Source organism: Oncorhynchus mykiss, chromosome 25, assembly GCF_013265735.2.
Source record: "Oncorhynchus mykiss isolate Arlee chromosome 25, USDA_OmykA_1.1, whole genome shotgun sequence".
NCBI lineage: Eukaryota > Metazoa > Chordata > Actinopteri > Salmoniformes > Salmonidae > Oncorhynchus > Oncorhynchus mykiss.
In genome coordinates, this window is record NC_048589.1 from 19012606 (window position 1) to 19033533 (window position 20928).

Genomic DNA, 20928 nt, shown 5'->3' on the forward strand with positions numbered 1-20928 from the left:
TTGATAAAAGACAGTACTGTGCAGCCGTCTTCATTGACCTGACCCAGGTGCCACAGGGTTCAATTCTGGGGCCGACTCTTTTTCTGTGTATATCAATGATGTCGCTCTTGCTGCGGGTGATTATTTGATCTACCTCTACGCAGACGACACCATTCTGTATACATCTGGCCCTTCTTTGGACACTATGCTAACAAACCTCCAGACGAGCTTCAATGCCATACAACACTCCTTCCGAGGCCTCCAACTGCTCATAAATGCAAGTAAAACTAAGTGCATTCTCTTCAACCGATTGCTGCCCTCATCCTCCCACCCGACTAGCATCACTACTCTGGATGGTTCTGACTTAGAATTTGTGGACAACTACAAGTACCTAGGTGTCTGCTTAGACTGTAAACTCTCCTTCCAGGCTCACATTAAGCATCTCCAAAATTAAATCTAGAATCGGCTTCCTATTTCGCAACAAAGCCTCCTTCACTCATGCTGCCAAACATACCCTCGTAAAACTGACCATCCTACCGATCCTTGACTTCGGTGATGTAATTTACAAAATAGCTTCCAACACTCTACTCAACAAACTGGATGTAGTCTATCACAGTGCCATCCGTTTTGTCCCCAAAGCCCCATATACTATCCACCACTGCGACCTGTATGCTCTCGTTGTCTAGCCCTCGCTTCATATTCGTCGCCTAACCCACTGGCCCCAGGTCATCTATAAATCTTTGCTAGGTAAAGCCCCGCCTTATCTCAGCTCACTGGTCACCATAGCAGCACCCACCCATAGCACGCGCTCCAGCAGGTATATTTCACTGTTCATCCCCAAAGCCAACACTTACTTTGGCCCTCACTAACTTTAAGCATCAGCTGTCAGAGCAGCTTACTGTACCTGTACACTGCCAATCTGTAAATAGCACACCCAACTACCTCATCACCATATTGTTATTTATCCTCTTGCTCTTTTGCACCCCAGTATCTCTACTTGCACATCATCATCTGCACATCTATCACTCCGGTGTTAATGCTAAATTGTAATTATTTCGCCTCTATGGCCCTACTCTTCTACATTTGTACACAATGTACATAGATTTTCTATTGTGTTATTGACTGTACTTTTGTTTATGTGTAACTCTGTGTTGTTGTTTTTGTAGCACTGCTTTGCTTTATCTTGGCCAGGTCGCAGTTGTAAATGAGAACTTGCTCTCAACTGGCCTACCTGGTTAAATAAATGTGAAATAAAATTAAAATAAATATTGTGATATTTGTTATGAATAAAGTGTGCTTTCTTTGGACCAAAACTCTTGACTTTTTTTTATAAACAAATTGTACTACAGTGTATTAACAATTCTTCAAAGTGTCCACCAGAAGGAATTTTATAAGGTATTTTGGTATGACAATGCATGCTATGACGCAGGACTATATTTTAACCATATAGTGTCCAGGCACCCTGGACCCTTCGACCACAGTAAAAGTCCAGCAACACTTTTTATGACCTAGCTTGTTGTTCAAACTCATCTGATTTTGTATACTAGGGACTCAAATGATTAGACTGGACCCTTGTTTTATGGACACATTCAACGTTTTTTCCAATACAGTACTATATTGGTACAGTCTATTACAGTGTATTGCATTGGGGGCTATGGAGGGGGCGGAGTGAAAGCCAGCAGCAGGCTGTGCAACATAGTCCCCCTCCAAAACAAATCATATTTGGTTAGTAGAGACCCTACTGAGTATTTCCCACCCCACTTTAGCAGAGACAGGTAGCAAGGTTCTCTCTACAGTGCTATATTTGTACCGTATATTGTCCAGGTGCCCATGCAACTTATTTGACCACAGTAAAAGTTCAGCAACACTTGCTATGACCTAACTTTTTGTTCTAGCTCACCTGTTTTGGATTGGGGGCTCTAGTGAGTGCACCTATCCAGTGTATGTGAGAAAAATATATGTATATTTTTTATTTTTGACTGGACCCTGGTTGTATGGACACACAATCAAATGTTTTTCCTGTACAATGCAATCTGTTTGTGAAATACAATAAAAATACAGTAAGACTTTTCTTAAACATTACGTTTAAAAATCGCAAGCTTGAACAATAACACCAGTAAATAAACAATAATAATATGATCAAAATAATTATGTATAAAAATAATAATTTTTTATTGTATATATTTTTCTACCAGTAGACTATTATTAAGGTCTTGACATGAATTTACTTACGTTCCAACCATTTGTTAATGTGCTCCACCTTATAACATTCGTTATCTTATATAAAGTAGTAATTCTCTGCAAAAAAGGATTGATTTCATATCATACACATAACGTTTTACCGCGGAGAACAAGGCACCAACCGACATGGTCGCTCTGTTTCTAGCTAGCTCCTAGCCAACTTTGCAGTATTTTGTTTTTTGCTCAGAATGTTTCTTGTAGTATTACCTACAGACATAAATAACTTTTGGATATTAGATCGGCGGTCACTCACCAGAATTTCGAGCAGATATTTGACTTCACTGACTTGGATCCTTTGTTTGAACTTCACGAGGTAGCTCTATTCATCCTGGGGGCTGCACCAAAATGCTGCCCCCGGAGAAGAGGTAGAAGGAGTGGAGCCCTATATTACTCGCTAACGTTTAGTCCCTGGACATCAAAGTAGACGAGCTCAGGGCGAGGATCTCCCTCCAGAGAGAAATCAGGGACTGTAACATACTCTGTTTTACAGAAGCATGGCTCTCTCTGGAGATATTGTCCCTGTCGATTCAGCCAGCAGGGTTCTACGTCAATCACGTGGACAGGAAGAAAGAACTATCCGGGAAAAATAAAGGCAGAGGGGTTTGTTTCATGATTAACAACTCATGGTGTGATCGTGGTAACATACAGGAACTCAAGTCTTTTTGTTTTCCCAATCTGGAATACTTTACCATCAAATGCCGACCTCATTACCCCCCAAGATAATTTTCTTCGGTCATCATCACTGCCATGTAATCCATGCATCAAGATTGTTTTGATCACGCAGACTGGGAAATGTTACGGGTGGCCTCTGAAGTATACAATGACTCTGTGACTGGGTTAATCAGGAAGTGCATTGAGGATGTTGTTCCCACTTTGATGACTAGCACTTATCCAAACCAAAACCCATGGACAGATGGCAGCATTCGAGCAAAACTGAAAATATAAACCACCACATTTAACCATGGTAAGGTGACTGGGAACATGGACGTGTATAAACAGACCAGCTACGTCCTCCATAAGGCAATCAGAGGCTAAGCGAGGAGGTGAGAACCAGAGTGGCGGTGGGAAAATATCCTCCCCCTCAACGTCAACAAAATGAAGGAGCTAATCGTGGACTGCAGGGGACAACAGAGCGAGCACGCCCAACACATCCCTGGGGGCACATTGCCTGCCCTCCAGGACATCTACAGCACCCATTGTCACAGGAAGGCCAAGAAGATCATAAAGAACCTCAGCCACACAAGCCATGGCCTGTTCACACTGGGATCAAGAATGAGAAACAGCCATCTCCAGGCCATCAGACTGTCAACCAGTCACCACTAGCCTTAGTCCTAGCCGGCTACCATCCAGTACTCTACCTTAGAGACTGCTGCCCTATGTACATAGTCATTGGACACTGGTCACTTTAATAATTTTTTACATACTATTTCACCCACTTTATATGTATATACTGTATTCTTGTCATAGATCATCCTATAACTACTGCTGTACACACCTTTTCTATTCATATACTTTCCATACTGTCATTACACACCATTATATGTATATATACATTACACACCTATACATTATCTGTATATATTCTTATATTCCGGGCTTTGACATTGCACATTCTGATATTTTTTTATTTCTTTATATCTTTTTTCTGGATTATGGGTGTGTTTTTGTTATTGCTAGGTATTACTGGTAAAGTGAAAGGGGGATACCTAGTCAGTTGTACAACGGAATGCCTTCAACTGAAATGTGTCTTCGACATCTTCTGAATCAGAGGTGCGGAGGTCTGCCTTAATCGACATCCACAACTTCGGCGCCCGGGGAACAGTGGGTTAGCTGCCTTGCTCAGGGGCAAAACGACAGATTTTTTTTACCTTGTCAGCTCGGGAATTAGATCCAGAAACCTTTCGGTTACTGGCCCAACACTCTTCTGCTATCTGAGCAGCTAACCGATCGCTGCAGCTGTACATAGTCTATCGGTAAATAGCCCACCCAATTTTACCTACCTCATCCCCATACTGTTTACATTTATTTACTTTTCTGCTCTTTTGCACACCAGTATCTCTACCTGTACATGACCATCTGATCATTTATCACTCCAGTGTTAATCCGCAAGAATTGTAATTATTCGCCTACCTCCTCATGCCTTTTGCACACAATATATATAGACTCTCTTTTTTTTCTACTGTGTTATTGACCTGTTAATTGTTTACTCCATGTGTAACTCTGTGTTGTCTGTTCACACTGCTATGCTTTATCTTGGCCAGGTTGCAGAACTTGTTCTCAACTAGCCTACCTGGTTAAATAAAGGTGAAATAAAATAAAATAAACATACATTCTGACCAAATGCTGTTCATTCATGATATTGTTTGAATCTTGTAATAGAGTAATGACATACAGTCGACTTCTGATGAAGAATGAATTCTCCCAGATCATCCTATACTTATGATAACCACTGGTTGTCTACAATGAAGTAATCGTTTCCCTTTACTACTGGTCTGTAGGCTGCCTTGAACCTCCCATCCGGATGGCGGGGCTGTTGTACATTGCGGGGCTCGCAACCCACTAAAAACAAAGAACGTTCTCAAATTCCTTGACTAGAACGCGGAAGTAGGATTGGAGACGACTTTGTTAAGACAAACCAGTACAAAGAGAACCAGTTTTAGCCTGTCTTCATTAAGAGAAATCCCCGATCATTGTAAGCGACCATGGCTAACTAAGGTCATGCGTAGAATTGCGTCATCGAGTCGGCTCGTGCCGAAATGCGCATGCGCCAGCTGTTAAATCAAAGGCACTCCTTCGATATTAAGTTGTTTTTGACCTAAATGAAAATGTGTCACTTTCACGAGGTTGAAGTAATTACATGTTCAACTGCTTAAAACATTGACTCGAATCTAGGTTGTACCTCTAGATTTCGAGAATTTTATTCAACCAAGGAATCAGTTTTACCCTTCTGTCATTGACTTGTCAAACCACGGCTTGTCCGTTTCGCAAGTCTCGCGACCTTTGGGTGGAGTAAACAAAGACCCACTACTAACTGAACTGAACAGGCTACCGAATCCTCAGTCGACCGAAATGTCTCAACTACAGTTGTTGCGTGTATTTTTAAATGAGCGTTTAATGGCGGCTGCTGTGGAGATTTTCGGGGCAGTTGAGAAAACGGTAGTGGAGTACGAGGAGGAGAATGATCGGCTACGGAGACTTCTGCGGGTCACACCGGAGATAACACTATGCAGAAAAGGTTCGTATGTAATTTAGCTATGTAGATTCACTGATAGCTAGCTATAGTTCTACCGAATTAACTGTTTAAGCTAACAGGAATCAAACATTTTCATAGATTTTTAACCCCTAGGCAACCCTGGTCCTGGACCGCCGCAGGCACTTCATGTTTTTGATCTAACCGACCTTGAAGACCAGGTGTTTTGAATTTAGGCAATCATTGAACTGATCAATTAGTTCAGTTGGTCAGGTGTGGTGGCTAGTTGAAACAAAATCCTGCGGCACTCCAGGAAACAAGTTGCCTACCATAAACAGTTACCAACATATTTTTGACCTCAAGAAGAAACTTATTGGAAAAAGCAACAATCATAGTTTGAGTTTATTTATTCTTGCTCACAGATAAAACTGAAGAAATGCAGAATTTATATTACTAATAATTGCAAAACACTCATTTAAAATGCATAACACATAATACTGAACACTTGAAACATTAATAATACTGAACACTTGAAACATTAACAGGACATTTTTCATGATGGAAATTGAAGTATTAATGTGATTTTTAAAACATAATTTTGGGGCCTGCGTTTTGCAGGCGGTTCATACGGGCAGTTATACAGGACAGTTCGTGGCTGTTTCTCAGGAGCCTGGTGGTGCAGTTACCTTTGAGGGAGCAGGTCATTCAGCAGGCCACCACCCTTTGCCTTCTTCTGGTGGTGTAGCTGTGGAGCCAGGAAAGTAACCTTGGACACAGGAGCTTTGCGTGATCATTTTGATCAAAGGCTTTGGACAAGTTTATCAGCAAGTTACACCCTCACCATTGTTGGTTTTCTGGAGTCTGTAGCTGTCAGCCAGGAGTGTGGCTTTCACAAGGGTGGTAGTAGTGCTAGACTTGGTAGGTAGGCATACTGATTCGTGCACTCTGATAAAACTGTTGGCATTAGTTATTTTTAAACGATGAAGCTCCTGGATTTTTCCAAGGCATGAAGTTAGAGAGATGGGCCTCCAGTCACTTGTTGTACATGGGTTTGACACTTTAGATATTGGACATACATTGGCAATCTTCCAGGTAGCAGGAATAGTCCCCCTGCCAATAGGAGGTGTTAACTATGTGTGTGATGACAGGGGCTAGATCTCCTGCTCTTTTAGTAGCCAGGCTGGAATGCCATCAGGACCACACGCTTTATGTGGGCTGAGTCTGGTCAGAGCTTGCTTTATCTGGCCAATGCTGCACAGCTCAACCTGCCTGTAGGCATGGGCAGGGGGAAAATGCCAAGCGGTGTGGTGCTTGTCCATGCCTCAGCAAAAAACATCAGCCATGTCGTCGTCTTCAATTCCCCCAACCTGTATTCTCCCTCCTGGTGTTGTTTTTCATCCCAGTCCTTTGTTAATGAAGTCCCATCATTCCTTAGGGTTTTACTTCTATAGATCCTGGATTTCAAATTTGTAGTAGTTTGTCTTTGCTTCCTTGATAAGCATTTGTGCTGTGTTTCTGTATTTTCTCAATTTCATTGTTTTTCCCCATCTGTTGAAAATATGTATTTTCCTGATGGCAGCCTTTATTCGTTCAGTCATCCAGGGCTTGTCCAGTGTTTCTTATTGGCATGCATACATCATGTGTAGTTTGAATGCAGGAGTGTAACGTCTCCACCTTTGCATCGATGCTCTCCACCTCATATATGGCAGACCACGCAGTACTGGCCATACATCGTGCCAAGGCCTCCTGTCTGTTCTGGGTTACCAGACATTATTTTTTTCCCGCTGCACCTCGCTTCTCCCTCCTGATGTTGTGTTTGAGGAGAACAGCAGACATTTGTGATCACTGGATCCGAGAGGAGCAAGTACAGTGGGGGTGTTGCAGCGATTCTTCATATTTGTAAGGATCAGATCTAGGATGGTGTCCCCTCTGGTCTTGTCTTTGACCACTTGTTTCATGTCTGGATGGGAGTTTGTCAGCATCTTGATGGGCAGGTGATTAAAGTCCCCACACAGGATGAGACCCATTTGGAGAGAGGACATCCTGATCACATCGACAGTGTTTATGAGATAACACTTCAGCAGAACACTGTGGATTTTTTTATTTGCCCATGGTGGATGGTAGAGTACTCCCACTTCCAGAGTTGAAACTGAGCTGCGGAGTCGTTTAGGACGGAGCTGAAGCCACATACACTCAAATACCTATTTCTCTAGGTCAGTTCTTCTCTTTTCCTGCATACTGTGATTCACATACATAGCCACGTCCCATCCTCTCATCCCCTCTCTGGACCTGTCATTTCTGAGCAGCTGATAGTCTTGTATGAAAAGAGATTCATCTAGGATATTTTCGTGGGCCCAAGTTTCAGTGACACATCCAATGTCTGCATTTACTGATTGAAGAAGCAGTTCAAATTCATCCACTTTGTTTATCAATGATCTTGAATTAGGAACATTTGGAGTCTCTGGGGCTTTTTTGGACATATTTGCGACTTTGCATAATACATTTAGAACTCTGCATTCAAGTGAGTGATTGTATTGATGTATTTTAGATTTGTTACCTTCTATTGTCAGTATTTTCCTCAATCTGCCCTTACAAGCTGTATTCCCTCTCACCCAGCTTCTTGTGCACATTATCCCGTGCCCTGAAGTTTATCTTGGATATGCGGTGCCAGTGGAGATGCATGTTTTTTGTAAAATCGTAAAAAATGTGATGAGTATTCCACAACGTTTGTACAATCCATCGTTGTCAAAGCCATGCTTACTCCATTAAAAGAGCAAGGAAAAGTATGCAGCGGGACAAAACGTATACGTTACTCTCGAGCAGCTGCCTGGAAGCGCCAACCTGCTTTGTGTGCCTGCTACATTAGCAAAATATCAACTTATTTCTTACATGTACTAATTACTATTATCTGAAAGAAAAGTTGACGATGAGACTAATTGTAGCATATTCTGTAAAACAAAAAGATCAATGTTTCCTTTATGGCCAACTAATCAACCTATACCGCCCCAGATATTACCATAAGCCCGTCCTCCTCAATTAGGGTGCCACCAACCTCCTGTTTTCTGAATGTAAATCCGAGACTGTGGATTTAGTATACCTTTTGATTGGTGTGTATTCAGTTGTGGATCTCCAGCATCCATTTCGTATGATGCTGTATGTTACGATTTACAAGGGAAGGGTTAGCTAACATGCTAAGTAGTTGCTAAAATGCTAAGGCAGCTGCAATCCACATTAGTACTAAAAAGCTGATTTACCATTATTTGATTATAGTATCATCTAGTTTTCACAATGTTGAAATAAATATTTGTGGTAAACAATTGCCATTTAAAGTTATACTTCATTTTATTGACAAAAAAGTGATTCATCTATTGATCCAGAGACATTGAGTTTTCTTTATTTAGCAATGCTGTAAGTGAAACAATGGAAGTGGTAGCTGCTATGGTAGCTCTTAAACTCTAGGCTGCATTTAGCTCAAACCCTTCTCTGTACAATGCTTTCAGAAAGTATTCACATCACCTTACTTTTTCCACATTGTTGTATTACAGCCTGAATTTAAAATGGATTAAATTGAGATTTTGTGTTACTGGCCTACACACAATACCCTATAATATCAAAGTGAAATTATGGCATTGGAAAACCTCCCTGGTCTTTGTGGTTGAATCTGTGTTTGAAATTCACGGCTCGACTGATGAACCTTACAATTATCTGTATGTGTGAGATACAGAGATGAGGTAGTCATTTAAAAAATCATGTTTAACACGATTATTGCACACTATGAGTCCATGCAACTTATTATGTGACTTGTTAAGCACATGTTTACTCCTGAACTTATTTAGGCTTGTCATAACAAAGGGGTGAATACTTCTTGACTCAAGACATTTCAGCTATTCACTTTTAATTAATTTGTTTTTAAAAATTACTAAAAACATAATTCCACATTGACAATATGGAGTATTGTGTGTAGGCCAGTGACAATCGCAATTTCATACATTTTTAATTCCGGCTGTAACACAACAAAATGTGGATAAAGTCAAGGGGTGTGAATACTTTCTGAAGAAACTGTGTGTGTATATATATATACGTTTGGACACCTACTCATTCCAGGGTTTTTATTTTATTTGAACTATTTTCTACATTGTAGGATAATAGTGAAGAGCCACCGTGCTTCTACACCTGCATTGCTTGCTGTTTGGGGTTTTAAGCTGGGTTTCTGTACAGCACTTTGATATATCAGCGGATGTAAGAAGGGCTATGTAAATAAATACATTTGATGACATCAAAACTGTGAAAAAACACACATGGAATCATGTAGTAACCAAAAAAGTGTTAAACAAATCCAAATGTATTTGAGATTCTTCAAAGTAGCCACCCTTTGCCTTGATGACAGCTGTGCACACTCTTGGCATTTTCTCAACCAGTTTCATGAGGAATGCTTTTCCAACAGTCTTGAAGGAGTTCCCACATATGCTGAGCATTTGTTGGCAGCTTTTCCTTCACTCTGCGGTCCAATTCATCCCAAACCATCTCAATTGGGTTGAGGTCAGGTGATTGTGGAGGCCAGGTCATCTGATGCACCACTCCATCACTCTCCTTCTTGGTCAAATAGTCATTACACAGCCTGGAGGTGTGTGGGGTATTTGTCCTTTTGAAAAACAAATGATAGTCCCACTAAGTGCAAACCAGATGGAATGGCGTATCGCTGTGGTAGCCATGCTGGTTGTGTGCCTTGAATTCTAAATAAATCAGACAGTGTCACCAGCAAAGCACCATCACACCTCCTCCATGCTTTACGATGGGAACCACACATGTGGAGATCATCCATTCACCTACTCTGCATCTCACAAAGATATGGCGGTTGGAACCAAAAATCTCAAATTTGGACTCAGATCAAAGGACTGTCGATTCTCTTTGCTTAATTCAGCTGTTCTTGCCATAATATAAACAGGGTATTTTACCAAATAGGTCAATCTTCTGTATACCAGCCCTGCCTGGTCACAACACAACTGATTGGCTCAAACGCATTAAGAAGGAAAGAAATCCCACTATTTAACTTTTAACAAGGCACAACTGTTAATTGAAATGCATTCCAGGTGACTACCTCATGAATCTGGCTGAGAGAATGCCAAGAGAGTGCAAAGCTGTCATCAAGGCAAAGGGTGGCTACTTATAAAATAGAAAATATTTTGATTTGTTTAACTTTCTTTTTTGGTTACTACATGATTCCATACGTGTTGTTTTCATAGTTTTGATGTCTTCACTATTATTCTACAATGTAGACAATTGTAAAAAAAAAAATAAACAAAGACCCTTGAGTAGGTGTGTCCAATGTTGACTGGTACTGTAAATATACACACATACAGTACTGTTCAAAAGTTTGGGGTCACTTAGAAATGTCCATGTTTTTGAAAGAAAAGCACTTTTTTGGTCCATTTTAAAATAACATCAAATTGATCAGAAATACAGTGTAGACATTGTTAATGTTGTAAATGAGTATTGTAGCTGGCAACAGCTGATTTTTAATGGAATATCTACATTGGCGTACAGAGGCCCATTATCAGCAACCATCAAGTTGATTGACAAAGTCATGATAAATTGGAAGAATTTAATAAACCACCTTTGGACTGTGAAATATTCCTCTGGGTCAAAATGACTGATTTATAATACCTAGTTTACATCACCAAATGGTGCCCAGGAAATAATTAAATCCAATTGTTATCACCCCCCCTCCAATTCAAAACCAAACATGGATGTCAATGTTTGCTCGCACATGCTTCGGTCTACTTCCTGACTGCAGCAACATGATACCTGTGTTGCGAGGCTGATTAGCTAGGACAGACAGGTGTGTGTGCAAAGCGATAACAACATACGATCCATGTACGGGGATTGTAGCATCTAATTTATGGATTTAATTATTTCCTGTGCACCACTCTGTGATGCAGAAGACCCGTTCCTTATCAGAACCGTCCACCGATGACAGATATACCCTCCTAAAAGCGTTGCCAAACAGGCACAGACACAGGTTGTTAAATAAGTCGCACGTTTGGCTCGTGTTATAGCCTACTGCTAGATACAATCTCGGTCTAGAAGCTGAGCCTAGCTATCTGCACTCGGGCACATCTAAAGGCTGTATAGATCATAGAAGTCTATAATTCACCTTTATGATTCAAGTGTTCTATATTAATTTTGTGGTATATAGATAACCTCTGCTCCTCCTCTCCCTTTCTCCAGACTCCCTGCAGCTCTCTCTCGCTGTCTCTGAAGAGGAGGTTCCCTCTGAGCAGCAGCACTGTGAGCAGGAGTGGAGCCACAGTCTGGGGCAGGAGGATCTAGAGCCCACACAGATTAAAGAGAAACATGAGGAACTCAGGACCAGTCAGGAGGAAGAGCAGCTTCAAGGGCTGGAGCCTGATATCATAGAGTTCAAATTCACTCCTTCCTGTGTGAAAAGTGAACGTGATCAGGAAGACCCACTTTGGTCCTTGACTCTGTCCCAAACAGTGGAGAACAGAGAGTGTGACTCTAAACTAGTGGATCCTAAACCTTTTGGCACTGTGACCCACCTAAAGGGTTATGAAATGCTCTGTGACCCTCCAGATAATCAAAACATTGTCTACAGCCACAGCTCAGCCTTAAGCAGCAACCCAGTAGGACTTGACCGAAGCCAACCATTGGATCCAAACCCACCAATGGAGGAACACTGTTCCAAACCCAGCACCACATCTATAAAAACTCATCGCTGCTGTGACTGTGGCAAAATGTTTCCTCTCACAGCTGACCTGCAGAGGCATGTGACTCTCGCCAAGAAGAGACTCAGCGAATGTCACTTCTGCAAAAAACAGTACATTTCCACCTGTAAACTGAAGGCCCATGTCCGACTCTGTCACAGTGGGAAACCCTGCACCTGCCCCTTTTGTGGCAAGACCTTCAAACAAAAAGGAAATCTGTCCATGCACATGAGGATTCACACAGGAGAGAAACCATTTAGCTGTGGTTACTGTGGGAAAAGCTTCAATCACAAGGGAGACCTAAGAAGACATATACTGACTCACACAGGAGAGAAACCATTTAGCTGTAATTTTTGTTGTAAGTGCTTCAATCAGAAGGGGGACCTAAGGAGGCATACACTGACTCACACAGGAGAGAAACCATTTAGCTGTGGTGAATGCGGTAAAGGCTTCATACGCAAGGAGCACTTAACTGCACATATACGGATTCACACAGTAGAGTAATCATCACACAGCAAAGTAATAATTTATCTGTGGTGACTGTGAAAAGCGTAAATCATAAGGGGAAGCTGAATATGTATATACGGACTCACACAGGGGAGATATAATTTAGCTGTGATGACTGCGGGGAAAGCTTCACTCAGAAGACTTATCTGACCATATATGGACTCAGACAGGACAGAAACCATTTATCTGTGGGAAAAGCTTCAATAAGAAGGGGGACCTAATCAAGAATAAACTAATTCACACAGGAGAGAAATCAAATGGATTCTCAGTCTGTGGTAAAAGATTCAAGACTAATCTTCCGACACATAAAACAACATCTACAAAGAAAGAACAGGATGAAAACACAAAGAATAAAGAAAATCAGGACAAATATAATATCTTCTGTCAGCAGATGGGTATAAAAAGGCAGGTTGTGGATAACTCTTAGAAAAGAAACAATCATTCATGCACTGGGTTTCAGAGAAATAGATACAGTACATGATGGATTTACTTTGAAAAATGCTCTTTGTAAATACATTTTGATTTAAATAATGAGGATATTAACAAACAGTAGTGCATGTATCATGGTAATCTCGCAGATCTGCTGTTCAAAGTCGGTTGATGTTTTCACGTCATTAGAAATAAGAATATCTGGTTTGTTTTGGAATGTCTCTCAGGGTGATGAGAAAATGGTCTGACCAATGTTATTGATTTATAAAAATGTATACTTTTCTGAAAATATCTCCTTCAATCCAAGAGAGTTTCTCATGCAGTTTTGACATAATACAGCTCAATCATGATATTGTTTGAAATGTAATGATACACAGTCGACTCCTCACGAGTGCAGTTTGTATAAGTGCAAACTCTGTTTTAAGTGTACTACAGTGTTTTTCCTGTCCCAATTCAACAACATCGACAACTCACCAGCCGGTTTATTAGGTACACCCATCTAGTACCGGTTCGGACCCCCCTTTGCCTCCAGAACAGCCTGAGCTCTTTAGGGCATCATTCTACAAGGTGTCTGAAACATTCCACAAGGATGTTGGTCTGTGCTGATGCGATGGCATCACCCAGTTGCTGCAGATTGGACAGCGGTACGTTCATGCTGCGAACAGCCCGTTCCATCTCATCCCAAAGATGCTCTATTGTGTTGAGGTCTGGGGACTGAGTAGGCCACTGAAGTAAACTGAAGTTGCTGTCATGTTCCAGGCAATGTTTTCCCACTCAATTGTCTAGTGTTGGTGATCGTGTGCCCACTGGAGCAGCTTCTTGTTTTTATCTGATAGGAGTGGAACTCTGTGTGGTCGTCTGCTGCAATAGCCCATCCGTGACAACGATCGACGAGTTGTGTATTCAGAGATGCTGTTCTGCACACCATTGTTGTACTGCGCCATTACTTGTCTGTTTACGGCTCACCTGTTCAATTGCACGATTCTTGCTATTCTTCTTCGACCTCTCTCATTAACAAGCTGTTTTCGCCCAAAGGACTGCCACTGACTGGATGTTTTTTGTTTGTCACACCATACTCGGTATACCCTAGTAGAGGTCGACCGAATATGATTTTTCAACGCCGATACCGATAACAATTTATTGGAGGACCAAAAAAAGCCGATACCGATTAATTGGACAATTTGTTTATTTAAAAAAAAAAAAGTATTTGATTTATTTGTAATAATGACAATTACAACAATACTGGATGAACACTATTTTTTACTTAATATAATACATCAATAAAATCAATTTAGCCTCAAATAATTAAACAGGTTCAATTTGGTTTAAATAATGCAAAAACACAGTGTTGGAGAAGAAAGTAAAAGTACAATATGTGCCATGTAAGAAAGCTAACGTTTAAGTTCCTTGCTCAGAACATGAGAACATATGAAAGCACATATGAAAGCTGATGGTTCCTTTTAACATGAGTCTTCAATATTCCCAGGTAAGAAGTTTTAGGTTGTAGTTATTATAGGAATTATAGGACTATTTCTCTCTATACGATTTGTATTTCATATACCTTTGACTATTGGATGTTCTTATAGGCACTTTAGTATTGCCAGTGTAACAGTGTAGCTTCCGTCCCTCTCCTCGCTCCTACCTGGGCTCGAACCAGGAACACATCGACAACAGCCATCCTTGAAGCAGCGTTACCCATGCAGAGCAAGGGGAACAATCACTCCCAAGTCTCAGAGCGAGTGACGTTTGAAACGCTATTAGTGCGCACCCCACTAACTAGCTAGCCATTTCACATCGGTTACACCAGCCTAATCTCGGGAGTTGATAGGCTTGAAGTCATAAACAGCTCAATGCTTGAAGAATTGCGAAGAGCTGCTGGCAAACGCACCAAAGTGCTGTTTGAATGAATGCTTACGAGCCTGCTGCTGCCTACCATCGCTCAGTCAGACTGCTCTATCAAATATCAAATCATAGACTTAATTATAACATAACACACAGAAATATGAGCCTTAGATCATTAATATGGTCGATTCCGGAAACTATCATCTCGGAAACAAAACATTTATTCTTTCAGTGAAATACGGAACCGTTCCTTATTTTATCTAACGGGTGGCATGCATAAGTCTAAATATTCCTGTTACATTGTACAACCTTCAATGTCATGTCATAATTATGTAAAATTCTGGCAAATTAGTTCACAATGAGCCAGGCAGCCCAAACTGTTGCATATACCCTGACTGCGTGCAATGAACGCAAGAGAAGTGACACAATTTCACCTGGTTAATATTGCCTGCTAACCTGGATTTATTTTAGCTAAATATGCAGGTTTAAAAATATATACTTCTGTGTATTGATTTTAATAAAGGCATTGATGTTTATGGTTACAGTCGTGCAACGATTGTGCTTTTTTCGCAAATGCACTTTGTTAAATCATCCCCCGTTTGGCGAAGTTGGCTGTCTTTGTTAGGAAGAAATAGTCTTCACACAGTTCGCAACGAGCCAGGCGGCCCAAACTGCTGCATATACCCTGACTCTGTTGCAAGAGAAGTAACACAATTTCCCTAGTTGAAAGAAATCCATGTTAGCAGGCAATATTAACTAAATATGCAGGTTTAAAAATATATACTTGTGTATTGATTTTAAGAAAGGCATCGATGTTTATGGTTAGGTACATGTTGGAGCAACGACAGTCCTTTTTCGCGAATGCGCACAGCATCGATTATATGCAAAGCAGTACACGCTAGATAAACTATTAATATCATCAACCATGTGTAGTTAACTAGTGATTATGATTGATGGATTTTTTTAGAAGATAAGTTTAATGCTAGCTAGCAACTTACCTTGGCTTCTTACTGCATTCGCGTAACAGGCAGTCTTCTCGTGGAGTGCAATGTAAGGCCGGTGGTTAGAGTGTTGGACTAGTTAACCGTAAGGTTGTAAGATCGAATCCCTGAGCTGACAAGGTAAAAATCTGTCGTTCTGCCCCTGAACAAGGCAGTTAACCCACCGTTCCTCGGCCGTCATTGAGAATAAGAATGTGTTCTTAACTGACTTGCCTTGTTAATTAAATTAGGGTCTAAAAAAAAATCGGTGTCCAAAAATACCGATTTCCGATTGTTATGAAAACTGGAAATCGGCCCTAATTAATCGGCCATCCCGAATAATTGATCAACCTCTATACACAAACAAAAATAAGCAGCATTCAAAAATATTGCACAAAAGTGAAGTGCGTGAAAAGCCCAGGAGGCTCTGAGATACTGGCTCCGGCACACCTGGCACTCGTTTTGTCCATTCTAATGTTCAATAGAACAGGAACTGAATGCCTTGATGCCTGTCTGCCTGCTTTATATAACAAAGCACGGACACCTGACTCGTCTGTAGGAGCGATCAATTCTTGTGAACATGGTGGTGTACCTAATAAACTGCCTTGTGAGTGTATATAATATCCTGAGTGTCATGCTGCTGCAACAAGCATTTTGCATGACAACTTTATAGCTGTTTTGCATGAGTTTGCTGTGTACTTTGCATTATTTACTTTTTACGTTTAATAAGGTTGGATTGAATTTGACTCCCGTTGAAGGAGATTGATATTGTATATTAATGTGTGCTTTCAAAATTTTTATTAGCACTTCACTTTTGTGCAATATTTTTGAATGCTGCTTATTTTTGTTTGTGTTCTGGCACACAGCTCTATGAACTCTGACCTCAACACCAACACCTAGGCCAAGTTCCTCTGCCTAGGCGTTGCTGGCGCATGCCAGCTCTTACGTAAAATACCTTTCCAGGAGTTGTATCAGCTAACCACATCACATGCTATAGCAGTCTGGTGCCCAACAGCACAGTTGATGAAATGGCACGCTACTATTGGTTAATGTATGCAACGTCTGAGCAGGGGAATGTGACCCTAAGGCTTCCTATTGAACAACTAACTCCGATAGACTATACTTTTTGAGTAAACCAGGACTGTGGGGCCCTCTCTGCATCAACAAATGTGGTTGAGGTGGGGGTTGTCCACCCTAGTTGTGACCGGATATATGTGGATGTGGAAACGAATGAAGCAGAATGGGAAGTGTGATGATGATGAGAGGGTGTCATAATGGCGCTAAGTACAGACCTTCGTTTCCTGAGTACAAACCATTGTTCAATCCTTTGTCTTCTGAGTTCCCACCTTTGGGTACAAACCAACTGGACTTAGCCATAAATCTACTTACTCTCTTGAGAAACTTGAGAATATCAAAATGTAGTCGGTTGGCAGTAGTGAGTGCTCTGAAGTTGAGCCAGACCAGGATAAAGTACCTGTGGCGACAGGTGTGGTAGAGACTTTCAGCGTTTGCCCTGAGAATCCTACCAGAGATGATTTTGGACCAGTAGGAGTGTGATTATCTTGCGAAAAAGTGGATTCCTGCTTTTGGCCGACCCATACGTTGTTTCAAGCTGGGCAAAGGACAAACTGGGAACGTTTACATCTGTGAAAGTTTCAAGAAGTGGAATTGTTTTTTTTGTGTATCCTCAACCCAGTGGCAGTGGGCATCTCAGGGCTCAACCTGTGTCATGTAGATCTCTGGAGCAGGGCACCACTCAAAGGAGTGACCAGTGGGGTTGAGTGTAGAGGTGAATCAAATAAAAAATTATATTCCTGGTGTTTGTGATGCCTGCCATTTTGGTGAGAGTATGGACTTGGTAGCAAGGGCAAGACTGAAAATACCATGTCTGTCTTGTTGAGCTTTGACACAGAGTTTCTACCTCAACCTTTTAAGTTATATTTGCTCATCTGTGAGGGCCTATGTTCCGAACTCGCTAGGGTGCTTTAGGTGCCAATGATTCAGACATGTTGCAGCATTGTCTAGAAGGTAGATCCCACAATGTGATAAATGTGCAGGGGGGCATAGTCCGAGGGAGTGTAAAGTTGGGATCGAGAGCCAACTCGATCCCTGGTACCCAGGCAGCTTGGGATCCGAAGTGCCCTGTGTGTGAGAGAGAGAGAGAGAAGGGGTTGAGATTGCCAGAGTTTGAGTGAGGCAGAAAGTTTCTTATGCTGAGGTGTAACAGTATAACTTTAGTCCGTCCCCTCGCCGGGCTCGAACCAGGGGGCCCTCTGCACACAGACAACAGTCACCCACGAAGCATCGTTACCCATCGCTCCACAAAAGCCACAGCCCTTGCAGCGCAAGGGGAATCACTACTTCAAGGTCTCAGAGCAAGTGATGTCACCGATTGAAACGCTATTAGTGCGCACCACCACTAACCATTTCACATCGGTTACACTCACCCCCCTTTTGACCTCCTCCTTTTCTGCAGCAACCAGTGATCTGGGTCAACAGCATCAATGTAACAGTATAACTTTAGTCTGTCCCCTCGCCCCTACCCGGGCTAGAACCACGGACCCTCTGCACAGACAACAGTCACCCACGAAGCATCGCTCCACAAAAGCCACGGCCCTTGCAGAGCAAGGGGAACCACTACTTCAAGGTCTCAGAGCAAGTGACGTCACTGATTGAAACGCTATTAGCGCGCACCACCGCTAACTAGCTAGCCATTTCACATCGGTTACAGAGGCAGGGAAGAGTGTAGAGGATAGCCCAAGGGTGAGTGATTTGACTGGGATCCCTGCAGTGAATAGACCTGAATAGAGAGATCCAGAGAGAGTAAGCGTTAGGATTTCTTGTTTTATTGCTATGGTTATTGTACTGCACTGATGGAGCATGAATCCACAAAAAATAGATGTGGTAGTGGCAGCGAAATGTTGTGGTGTAAGAGATTTTAGTGCAGAAGATTTACAAGGGTTTTTAAGAGAAGGGATTCCATCCTCCCAGGCTGGTAGGGTAAAGTAGTAGGATAGGGATGGTGAGTTTTATGGGTATGGTGTATATGTGTAGGGTTAGATGGTGGTGCGATTTATTTATTTTCCCTTTTTTGTGACAATGTGCAATTCACACTCCAACCTGTGAAAGGCAGCAATACACAACACAGCATCTAGTCCGCCAGAAACTCGCATGAAGAAGCCGAAGAAGAAATTAAGCAACTTAACAGGAGAGGAAGAGGCAAAGCAAGAGGATCCACTCCCATCAAAATCTGTCTGCCTGCCTTCCCGTCTTTTGGGACAACGACTTCCATTGTTAGGGCGGAGACAAGACCATCTCGTCATTATATATACTATCTCTGATATAACCAACAATGGTGGATAAATTAAGATGGTTCACTCAGGCTGTTTACCATTGGAAAAAAATGTCAGTTCCGGTCTGCTTGAACCCCTTATACTCGTGGGAATTGGCCTACTGTATATGGATAGGGCTAAATGTTTCTTACAGAAGAAATATAGAAAGCCTATGGATAACCATGATACCAATTTAAAGGGAACAGTTTGAAGGTTATGGGGAAATTGTTAGACTAAAGGTGAGGACACAACAGTTAATCTGACACAACTGATTCCAAATATTACACTTGATTTTATCTGCATTTAACAGTTGCTGTACTTTCCGCAATGTGTTTAACTCTGGATACATTCAGTAATAAAATAATATTCTTGGAAAATTTGGGGTAGGTGTAACATAAGACGAAAAAATAGTGAGAGCTCTAAGTAGTGTTTCCAAGTGACCACACACCTTTCCAAAGTGTGCACTTTGTAATTTCCATGCACTTTAATGACTCAAAGAAGATTATTTGGCTATAAGGTGCTTTTTCGAGCTCTCTTACCTGTGCCGTTGAGGAATTAGAGCAAGCACACCTTTATTTGTTTTGTTTGCAACACAGCGCTGAATCAACGCCTTTACACAATTACTGTTGCTGTGTATGCAATCCCCAAAAATGGTCCATTATAAATCACAATTTGGGTCAGGTGAAAGCTTGTTCTATTGGCAACATGACTAGTGGCAGGTAGGCTAGTGGTTAGAGCGTTGGACTAGTAACCGAAAGGTTGCAAGATCAACTACCCGAGCTGACAAGGTAAAAATCTGTTGTTCTGCCCATGAACAAGGCAGTTAACCACTGTTCCTAGGCCGTCATTGAAATTAAGAATTTGTTCTTAACTGACTTGCCTAGTTAAATAAAAGTGAAAAATAGGGGTAGGGTTACTTGTGGTCATCCAGAGAGGCAGAAATGTAGACCAAACGGGAGACTGGTCCAACAGAAGGCCTGTCTTTTGGTGCACCTGACCGCCCCGTCACAAAGGTGCTTGAGGTCACCAGACCAGGTTGAGTAATACTGTGGGGGGGCAGTGCAGGTCTGGAAGAGGGGAGCCAACAAAATGCGGTGGTGGATCTGGTGGTGGCTGCCCCCTCCACCCAGGAACAGGCAGTAGGAGTACCTCAACGGTGAGGGCTTGTAATACCCCCAGGGGAAGAGCAGGAGTCATTGACCCAGAGGACACCAGGACTGGAGACCGCAGGGCCACAGTGGCAGAGCACTACGAGGGTCTCAGGACTGGAGACCACAGGGCCACAGCGGCAGAACACTACGAGGGTCTCAGGACTGGAGGCCACAGCGGCAGAGCACTACGAGGGTCTCAGGACTGGAGACCACAGGGCCACAGCGGCAGAGCACTACGAGGGTCTCAGGACTGGAGACCGCAGGGCCACAGCGGCTGAGCACTACGAGGGTCTCAGGAGTGGAGGCTGCAGCAGCAGAGCTCGATGAGGACCCTGGGACTGGATACTTAGGCTGCTGGAGCCACAAAGCAGCAACATGCGGTGGCCACCGGACAGGTCGGACCCAGGCAGAGGGAACAGGTGAGGACCCACGGATCAGGTCTTATCTCAGCTCACTGGTCACCATAGCAACACCCAACCGTAGAACGCGCTCCAGCAGGTATATTTCACTGGTCATCCCCAAAGCCAACACTTCCTTTGGCCGTCTTTCCTT

General features: G+C 42.2%; 1 protein-coding gene across 1 annotated transcript; it reads left to right on the forward strand.

The window, feature by feature from the left end:
- The first annotated feature begins 4427 nt into the window (after positions 1–4427).
- On the forward strand, positions 4428–13362 carry LOC118944236 (zinc finger protein OZF-like). The gene is made up of 2 exons (XM_036962612.1): positions 4428–5455; positions 11639–13362. The coding sequence occupies exons 1-2, from the start codon at positions 5290–5292 to the stop codon at positions 12637–12639; spliced, it is 1167 nt and encodes a 388-aa protein (XP_036818507.1). The 5' UTR covers positions 4428–5289; the 3' UTR covers positions 12640–13362.
- Positions 13363–20928: the final 7566 nt, after the last annotated feature.